Source organism: Epinephelus moara, chromosome 14, assembly GCF_006386435.1.
Source record: "Epinephelus moara isolate mb chromosome 14, YSFRI_EMoa_1.0, whole genome shotgun sequence".
Lineage (NCBI taxonomy): Eukaryota > Metazoa > Chordata > Actinopteri > Perciformes > Serranidae > Epinephelus > Epinephelus moara.
In genome coordinates this window covers 5737545-5748157 of record NC_065519.1, presented here as the reverse complement: position 1 = coordinate 5748157, position 10613 = coordinate 5737545, and the positions used below count along the sequence as shown (strand labels likewise).

The 10613-nt window shown below is 40.9% G+C and overlaps 1 protein-coding gene across 1 annotated transcript in view; it reads right to left on the bottom strand.

Annotated features, from left to right (window-relative positions):
• Positions 1–888: 888 nt before the first annotated feature.
• Positions 889–10613, bottom strand: part of LOC126401135 (uncharacterized) — a 10649-nt gene continuing 924 nt past the window's right edge. The window contains exons 4-9 of the mRNA XM_050062237.1: positions 10409–10510; positions 8093–8194; positions 7791–7856; positions 7490–7633; positions 7140–7229; positions 889–4915 (exon numbers count right to left, since the gene is read on the bottom strand). Of these exons, the coding sequence (XP_049918194.1) occupies positions 4909–4915; positions 7140–7229; positions 7490–7633; positions 7791–7856; positions 8093–8194; positions 10409–10510 (511 nt within the window). The 3' untranslated portion in view covers positions 889–4908. The remainder of the gene's footprint in view (positions 4916–7139; positions 7230–7489; positions 7634–7790; positions 7857–8092; positions 8195–10408; positions 10511–10613) is intronic.

The window sequence follows — 10613 nt, the reverse complement described above, 5'->3', positions numbered from 1 at the left end:
GTAAGATGGCTGGTGGTGGGTGGAGGTTTAGGTCACCGTTCATATGAAAGTGTGTGTCTGATGGCTCGTCCAGTGTAAGGGGGACACTTGGTAGACTATCCACCTCATTCCTAGCCCCCATGATACCTTGCATGAATTACAGGTGCAACTTCCGTCGTTGAACTGAAACCAGCGATTTCCAATGGTGACAGTTTGATTACAGTACTCCATTCATCTGCCCAAGGGCAACTGGGAAATAAAATGTGGAGCACACCACCTGTTATAGCTCAAACGGGATTATGTGATCAGCTGGTTGTTAGTCGTTACAGACATGAACAGTGCGAAGACATTTTAGAAAATGCCCAAGGATTTGTTAAAAATAAATCAGTATTTGCTAAACCGAAGGCAAATAACTTTAGAAAAGAACCAGCATTGGCGATTTGCCACCAAAAGTAGCCACTGGAACTAACCACAGACACAGGCTATAGGACTAACTAGCTTGCATCATTTGCTTTTGGTTTGCACCTTAAACACCTCTGCGATATACATCCATCCATGGCTTTCAATACTGACTTTGCTGACCTACACACTGCATTGGTTATTTAAGTTAATCCTAGTTTATAAACTGCTTGTTTCAACTGAATCTCTTGTGTGGTCTCCCTGTTTGTTTGTGACATATTACATATCATTTTTGTCGGTATCTTGTCCCATGTTGTCCCAGTATGCTGTTTAGGTGCAGAATTTTTTTGATACTGGAGTGACTTTGCAGGGTGGTTGAGAGAGGTATCATAGTCTATATGTATATGAGCTGTAGTCAAATGGTTGTTGCGACAGTTTCTAGAGTAATGCTTTATGGGTGAGCAGGCTTGTAGCAAATAGTGACACATGGCAGAGTGAGGAGTCAGGTAGTGTTGTTTAACCTTTTTATTGCCAGTTAAGGAAGCATAAAAGAACACAAAGAAGAGCTCAAGCCAAAATAACAAACAAAACCCCAGAGGTAACTGACTGTCAGAAAAAAAAAGAAAGTGCAATCCTATGGTTTGCTCCCTAACCGGGAGAGAAAGAGGGCAACAATACTGGCAGCTCTCCCCTACAGAGCCAATGTGAATTAGCTTAACAGGTGACAAGAGACCTCACAAAGATACATTTAACAACAACGCTTGTTTTCCAGTCAACTGTGGTTTGACGATGATGTGTTTCACAACAAGATTGGTTTGACAAGTAATAGTACTTGAACTCAGATCAATCTCACAACAATCTCTGCCTTCACAAGTTTATAAAAAGTCACAAAGAGCTCTGGACTGCTACTTCAAAGTGGCTCGCCAACACATGGCAGCAAAACAGGGAGCCAGCTGAGCAGCTCCTCAGCCTTTATATACAGTTGGTCTGATTGGCTACTGGTCCCAAGGTAATGGCACAAGAGAGAAGAGGAGGAACTTAGGTTGAGGCCCAGAAAGCCTGAGGAGCAGCATAGCACAAGCTAGTTAAACATTCACCAGTGGAAGTCTTGAAAGGACTCGTCCTACCAAGGAAGGATCCTTGACTTTGAGAAACACCAACAATTAAGCTAAACAAGGCAAGACAAGATACGCATTTATTCGTCCCACTGCCGGGAAATTTGCAACACTACAGCAGCAGAGGCATAGTGCAAACAGGAAGCAGTAGCAGCAGAATAAAACACAAACCAATATATATAAGTACATCAGTAAAAAGAAAAAAACAAGTCATGAAATAAGTAAAAAACAAAGAGCAAAATAAGCAAACAGTATAAAAAGACAAAGCAATACAATAAGTTTGCATCAAAAAGAAGCAAAATAAAGACACAGAGACTGACAAGCTGAATTGCGAAGTAATGCAACCTTTCTACACTCAGCTGTAGAATAACAAAAACAAAGCTAATGTACACACAGAATCATATTTCAGTAAGTCCAGCAGTGGACATCACCTCCAGCTGAAATTAAGTCTTGTTTAATCTCCTGAGACCTGAACTTTTGTTTTTTATGCATGTTTAATTTTTCCTAGCTATTTGGGATCAGTAGGACCCAATAAATATAAAAAACTCAACAATGTTTAATTAAGTCCCAACAGGCCCGTTTCCACCGCAGGAACTTCGGGGTAATTTTACGGGGCCGGTGCTGTTGGTGCGTCTCCACCGCAGGAACCACCCCCGAAGGACAGAGTTCCGGAACTTTTACGGGGGCTAAACAAGTCCCTGCCTCGGAGTAGGTACTCAGAACGGCCCCGAGAGAGTCCTGGCTGGGGCTTGGGGGTTACTTGGTGCTGATTGGATATACTCAAGGAGGGATGTGACGTCGACAGAAAGCAACAAAATAGCCAGCATTTTTAAAACTCAGCAGATGAGGATTAGCTCGTTCATATAGCTTTCGCCGCCATGTAAAAAAAACTCCCAAAATGGCCCGTGAAAAAAATAAACTTCTTCAGTGGAAACGGGCCTAATGTCCTCAAATGACTACTTAATAATTAACAGTGTCTTAGCTTGTTACTGTTGCTAAAATTGGTAAAAATGTGTCGCCATATCAAACTGTAAACATTATTAATCATAAATAAAAAAGTTTCAACCATTAAATCTGATCAGATTTTGGACACTGTCCACTTCTGTGTCAGGATCGGCTGCAGACTGACTTGGCAGAGATGGCTGCCATCTTGTTTTATTGTGGTCTTTCTACCACTAGATAGCACAAAAACGTGTCTATGAATGAGGACAAAAGGTCTAAGTTAAGTAGAATGAAGTGTAAGGTCAAGTAAACCCAAATGTGATGTCCTCATATGAGGACACAAGGTTTCAGGAGATTAAAATTGGGGAGTTATTTTAAATTATAGTATTCCGTTCATTCAAATTATACAAAAAGGAAAAATTTGAATAAATGAACAGAGAAACATGACGGATAGCAGGCGGATCAAAGCAAAGCAGTTTAGGCCATTTATCTAGTCTTGTCCTTGGACATCAAGTAAAGCACCCACAGCTTGAAACACACTGACAGAGTAAATGTCATGTAAGGCACTTGGGCTTGTGACATAACAAGCACAAAACATAATGCCCCCAGTCAGACTACTGCCGGTGCAGAGGCATTACGGATTACTGTTAATTTATTATGTTGATCTGTTCTGTACAGCATCTATTGCACGTCTGTCCGTCCTGGAAGAGGGATCCCTCCTCAGTTGCTCTTCCTGAGGTTTCTACCGTTTTTTCCCCGTTAAAGGGTTTTTTGGGGAGTTTTTCCTGATCAGCTGTGAGGGTCATAAGGACAGAGGGATGTCGTATGCTGTAAAGCCCTGTGAGGCAAACTGTGATTTGTGATATTGGGCTTTATAAATAAAATTGATTGATTGATTGATAATAAAATGTGGTACAGTGTTATTCATACATTAAATAGCATAAATTAGATTAGACACACAGCACTTAAAAAAAAACAGCACTTTTAAAGCTGGATCGCCTGTTACTGCTACCATTATTAGTGTTGGATCGATTTCTGGTTTTGCTGGTCCATAAGCTGAAATCGGCATTTGTCATGACACATTCTTTTTTTTTAAGATATTTTGGGGGGCTTTTTAGCCTTTAATGTATAGGACAGACAAGCGTGAAGGGGGGAGAGAGAGAGGGAGTGACATGCAGCAAAGGGCCACAGGCTGGAGTTGAACCCGGGCCGCTGCGGCAACAGCCTTGTACGTGGGGCGCCTGCTCTACCACTAAGCCACCGACGCCCCTGTCATGACACATTCTTGCAAATTAAACGTAGGCTACATCAGTAAAGGCGTCACGGCACTAAATTCAACTCATATAGCATTAGTAATGAGCAATATGACAATGTGATGAATATAATATGTTTCCACATGGCCTAATGGAGCCACCAGTGTCTGGTCTGCCGAGGAAATCAAATTTCAGTAGAGGTGGGCAGGCCAGAGCGACATAATTTGTTTGTTTACGAAAATGTTTGTGTGAGACATGGCAGAGCAAGTCTTACAAGAAAACTAAAACTACGCTAATATGACAACACTTTGTATTTGAGCTGATGAAAGAGGTGTCCTAACTGGCTGTTTTGTCAGACGCCATGCTTCTATCTATGGCTGGAGGCAGTTTGCCAGGGAGCTGAATGTTACTGTTAAGGTAAATGACCATTGCTACAGTAACCCTTCAGACATGGTACCTAGACACGAGTGTTTCCACCACAAACAGTATTCTTAAAAGTGTATATGTTTTCAGGCTGTTCATCTCACTTCAGCCATTTTTGTTGCAGCAAAACGTGTCTAGTGAACTGACAACGCAACTGATTATGTTGTTCTAATAGGCTACCGAAAGTTTAATTTGTATTTATAATATCAATGTATATAATTAAAAAATTGATGCTTACCATCATTGTAATGATACGATACTGCCACACAAAAAAATATTGCAATACCATGCTGTATCAATTTTATCCCCGACCCCTACCTGCCAACGTTGTCAACTGACTTCTGCAGTTCCGATAACGGACACCTGTTTTTCCTCCTGTTATTGCAGACACATAAACTAGAGATATAAACATAGACACTAGCTTCGTTCATTGACTCATGGCAGTGCACTGCTGCAGCGAGAAAGAGGAATGAGATATGGGATGTGACACATGGAATGAGATATATATATATATATATATATATATATTAATACACATATATACAGAGAGAGAGATTATAGCAATCTCTGAATGGGGAGGTAATTTTACCATACTAGAAAAATCCTGAGTTATCCAACCAGCAGGTTGGTATTAAGAAAGTAGTTGGTAATTATGAAAATCATTATTGCTTTTTTTTTCTTTTAACAGAGAACAAAGAACAAAGAGGTGCTGAACAGACGAGCAGAGGTAGCTGCTGACGGTTGGCTCAGTGATGTTTCCATTCCACTTTAGACACCTGGATCTGGTCTTGGATCGTCTAGTGCCTTTTTGGACAGAAACACAGGACATCATTTAAAAACTGTCAACAGTGGGTACTAAGATTTAAGATGAAAGTGAAGGCAGGCAATATAGAACATTTCTCTTAAGGCATATCCAATTTTATATCAAAATACTATATGTTATTAATTTGTCAGTTTTATGAAAATGTTTTTTTCTCAGAGATTACATAATGCTAAGTCGATAATGTCTTTCAGTCAGTTATAAGACCATCAAATATGGCTGATGTCTTGATTAACCCCTGAGGGTGTAGGAAACATCCTGGGAAATTTTCCCTTTCACACATGCAACAGAATCAATATGTTATCATTAGATTACAATCAAAATCAAACACACAATTACAACTTGTAACTGTTGAGCAAATTGATTCTGTTGCCACAGAATGATTTCTCTCCTCCCAAAGCCTCTTGCCTTAACAACAATCCTGCTCCATAAAATATGATTATACTAGCACAACAGGAATATTATGAAAATGCAAAGGCCCTAACATTTGCAGCTGTTTGAATCATAAAGAAAGATACAAGTGAGCGTGAAGGAAAAAAAACAATGCAGGAAGAGATTTAATGATGTTCACAGCTTGATCAATTGCGGAGCAAGGTAGATGAATCATAAGTGTCCCCATTAGGGTCGGATACCGTTTATTTGGCTTTTACTAGTACTGTAAAGCCCCGTTTCCTCCGAGCAGTATGGTACATTTCAGTTCAGTACAGTATGCATTTTTACCGTTACCACTGTGAAAAGTTGTGGATGGTACCAATGGAACCGTTCCTTACTGTCCCCATGTTTGGTCCCCCCTCTGTTGGGGTACCTAGCACACAGATCTGGTACTAAAAGGTGGAGCTGTGAACACTGCAGTCTGATTGGTCAGTAGAGGACGGTCACTCTGCTCAGGGCTGAGTTGTGTCTGGTTTTGAGGCTCATGTAACCACTGTTCATACTGTGGAGAGTTTTATTAGTAAACTGTAACTATAAAATGAAAGGATGTTTTGCTGCCTCTCACAGCAGCTGGAGTCTGAGAAAAAATAACTTCATTCACTGGGCCGACTGTCTGCGACGTTTAAGGTGGAACGTTAACTTGTAATGTTACTCAATGCATGAGCTGACGACATGAATCCATCAGCACACCTTAAATTTCACTGTGACAACTTTGACCATCACTTTAGTTTTTACATGACATACTTTTAGTAATGAGTGAGTTTTCAAGTGTTTAAATATATATATTAATTTTGACAGGGTTATGGGAACTGCATATATTCTAAGAGAAATAAAAGCATTGTAGGGCATCGTTCCTGTGGGCTAAGGCAACCCTAAACCCATAAGCTTGTCTTACCCCGCCCACATTTAAGAGTACTGTTTGCAGTGGAAACCCTAAATGGACCTAGGGTCTAGGTACCATGTCTGAAGGGTTACTTTTGGTTCCTAAGGTACTATACTGAAAGTGAAACAGGGCTTAACTGTAGTGTTAAACTGTTGTAGTTGGGTTAGGTTTTATTTATTATATGAATTAGTTAATAGTGTCTTGTATTTATTCATATTCAAATATTCAAGTGTGCTTCACAGTTAAGAATTAATATATTATTCAATTCCAAATTTGACATTGCATTAAAAATAGCTGTTTTTAGTTTGTTATTGTTTTTTTTATGTCGTTGACTGTTGTTTCATTCATTTATTGGTTTAAACATAGTTTAGGGAGCAGTACAAGTATCATTGTAGCACCGATATCAGAAAAAAACAAAAAACAATGCCCAACCCTAAATCCCAAAAGGCTTGGTGTGACAGCTTTGTCATCCATTACATCTCACCCTGCTCATTAATTAAGTGTTGGATATCCACTAATTTTTCCCATCCAGCTCCACGACTCAGAGGTCCTTATAATTAGCATGTCTCTCACTCTATATGTGTACATAATGCTCATTGTGATTTATAATTAAATGTATTCTAGGATAGTAGGAATATTATAGGGCTGTATGGAACTAATACTTGCAGTTGTTTTGATAATCCAGAAAAGGAAGGTAATTTGACTGATTTTAGTGTCCGTCAGTGTCGATACAAAAAAAATATTATTAGTATAAATATATATATTGATGACATGATATGCTCAGCGAAGAAAAAAAAACAGAAATGCATTTAAAGAATAATAATTACTTGTCTATATGTGTCACATGGCAGCACTTGCTAACATAGATGCTTATCATGATAATAATTACTTACATGTCACATAAGCAAAAGCCGCATGGTGGCCAGGTGCTCTCCATGATCCCACTGTGTACTGGACAGTCTGGCCTTGGCTGCTGCACTAGGCTGTAAAAAAAAAAAGATAATAAAAATGTCTACTGCAAAAAAAATTCTTTAAGCAAGGGTGAATGAGTGCGAACAGCTGACTCAGGAGTGAACAGGAGAAATCTAACAATCATTAGTCAGTTAGAGAACACAAAGGAAAAAAATGAAGAAGGATGTGAATGCAACAATGCCAAAAAAGTTATAATGATGTTTACATGTTCAACAAAATATTTTAAAAAGTGTGCAAAAGAAGGTATATGAGGTTAACAGATTGCACTCACAGATTGTCCAAAGGCTGGACCAACACCACATCTTCTGTTGAAGTGTTCTCTGACTTGACCGTATCCTCATCATTCTCCGACTTGACCAAATTCTCACCATCTGTTGCAGCGTGCTCCTCCACTGAAGGAGAAATGCAGTTCGGCCTGCAGCAAGTGTGATAAACACGGTTATGATGCTACTTCTTCAGTATGAAAACTAACTTTAAACGAAAAAGCAACAGGATTTTAAATATGAAAGCAGCGTGAGGAATAAGAAAAAAGGTAACCCATACAATGTGTGACTGACACAATAGTGACGTACCCTGGCCAGTTGCTCATCACAGGCATTCTGTGCACTGGATAGTCTGGTCTCAGGAGCTGCTCTGGGCTGTAATACAACACACTCAGAGGTTTGAATAGAGACAGTGTTGAGTTTACTAACTCTCATTTCTGTGAGTGTGGATACAAAAAAATAAAATTACACTTGTCACATGGTAATAACACCAAATTAGCTAACTGATACTAAAATTATAAAGTACCATAATAATGACTTACATAATCAGACTTGTGTGGATACAAAACATCACTACATGCAGCTACATTTTAATGCTTATAAAAGCTTACCTGAAAGGGGATCTTTTTTTGAAATCAATGCCGAGTTCTCTTGATCGATCACTCTTGAAGGACACACCAGAGTCACAGGACCCTCTGCTTTCTGTTCTCCTTCTAGTAGACAAGACACAAAGAGCACCAGGGTGGGACATGAGAGTGGAATCCAGCCACAGCAACTGATGGATACACAGAAACTACCAAGTAGGCACCAGGAAAGTTCAGTAAAAGTTGTCTCTGTTCCCACTGAATGATTTATCTCCTCTGTTTAAAGAAGTTTCCTCCTAATTCTCACTTTAAAATTAATTATCATTAGATTATGATGAGGGTGCAGAGGTCCTTAGACTTGCAGTCATTTTGATCTTTCAAAAGGGAAGTTGTTTTACGAACTTTGGTGTCTGTCAGTGTGGATACGAAAGGAAATTACACAGGTCACAAAGTAATAGCACCAAATTAGCTAACTAAAGCCCCGTTTCCACCAAGCAATATGGTGCGGTACGGTTCAGTTCAGTACTCTTTTTTTCTGTTTCCACTGTGAAAAGTTGTGGATGGTACCAATTGTCCCCATTTTTGGTCCCCCCTCTGTTGGGGTACCTAGCACACAGATCTGGTACTAAAAGGTGGAGCAAGAAACCCTGCAGGTGCGGACACACCAAACCGACATCAAAGAACCAGCGGCGACGAAAGCCAACTGTTGCGTCGTCTACGTCGCCTGACGTCGCCCTGTGTCAGTTGCATTTGAACACACTACACGGACTACATCCAACGGCCAAGTGGCACGTACGTCCTGCGCCTGCGTGAGAGAGAGCGGAGTGACAGAGTGGTACATCCTGACAGCCTAGGTGTTACCTATCTGTGCAGCCGAGCACCGCAGCACCTCCACGGACTGTTACATCCAGACGGTCCCGGTGTTTCCTCCACAGGCTCCACTTCACTCAGCTTCACTCAGCTGCCCAATAAACCCGCTGCTTCTTCCCACTTTAACCTGAATAACAAACCAGGGCTCGGTGCTCTCGTTGGATCCAAACGGAGAGCCGGGGCTAGCTCAGAGACTAGCGGAGGCTAACTGGCTGCGTTTCCCTCCAGTCATGCTGCGGCTAACACTCCCAGCTAGCTCCGGTTTGTTATTCAGGTTAAAGTGGGAAGAAGCAGCAGGTCTGTGGGCAGCTAAGTGAAGTGGAGCGTGAGGAGGAAACACTGGTTAGCCCCGGTTTCACTACAGGCACATTCACTCGCTACAGGGGCGAGGAAATAAAACCTAAACAGCCAATCAGAGTGATCTCTTTCACCGACTAGCTCCGCCGCCGGTTCAACATGCTCAATCGGCCCGAAAAGCCGTCGACGCCGACGCCGAAGGGCCAACGGTGCGGGACACACCCCAAAAACTAGGCCGACAGATGCTCACCAACAGCCCAACTTTGGTTGACGGCCGACCGTCGGCTTGGCGTGTCAGGGCCTTAAACACAACACACACACAGGTTTGACTGAAGATGGTGGAGCTGAGTGAACATTTTACAGTTTCATTTCAAAGACAAGAAACAATAAATTCTGAAGACAGTAAAGCCTCCACAGAAATAGCACTTTAAATCTTGTGTGTGTGATTTAACCTGACTTCATATGAGCAGAGGAAATCTCCGCTAGTCGCTGGGCTAATTTATACAATGTAAAATGCCATAGACTTGTGCTAATAATGTTAGCATGTTACATTTGTTTGGAAAACATGTTTTGTCAGTGAACCTTGTGAGTTGTAATGGAGCTAAGATTTGCAACTTTACCTTTGTTAAATGTTGCTGTTGTCCCTGGTTTTATATGAGTAGAGAGAAGTCTGCTAGCCACTAGGCTAATTTATATATTGCTAAATGCCATAGGCTTATGCTAATAACCTTAGCATGTTGTATTTGTGGGGAGAATGTGTCCAGATAAAGACAAGTGTTTGTCTGTGAATGCTGCGAGTAAAAGTGAAGCTCATTTGTGTTCTTGTGTTTGGAACTATCTCTATTACGCCATGGTTAAAGTGTGCTTTGTGTGTGTTTTGAATCAACTAAACTTTACAGCACGTCACAGAAACCTCTGCCACTGACTAGTGTTTTGGAGGTGTAACTGCAGAGTGACACAGACACACGTCACACAAGTATTAATGCTCACAACGACGTAGGCCACGTGCGTAGGGTCTGCCACACAAGTATAAATCCCCCTTAAGAGACTAAAATGATCAAGTAACATAACAGTGAATTAAATACTTACATACTGAATACAATGACTTTATTAAATCACACTTGTATGCAAAACATCACTACATGCAGCTACATTTTAATGCTTATAAAAGCTTACCTGAAAGGGGATCTTTTTTTGAAATCAATGCCGAGTTCTCTTGACCGATCACTCTTGAAGGACACACCAGAGTCACAGGACCCTCTGCTTTCTGTTCTCCTTCTAGTAGACAAGACACAAAGAGCACCAGGGTGGGACATGAGAGTGGAATCCAGCCACAGCAACTGATGGATACACAGAAACTACCAAGTAGGCACCAGGAAAG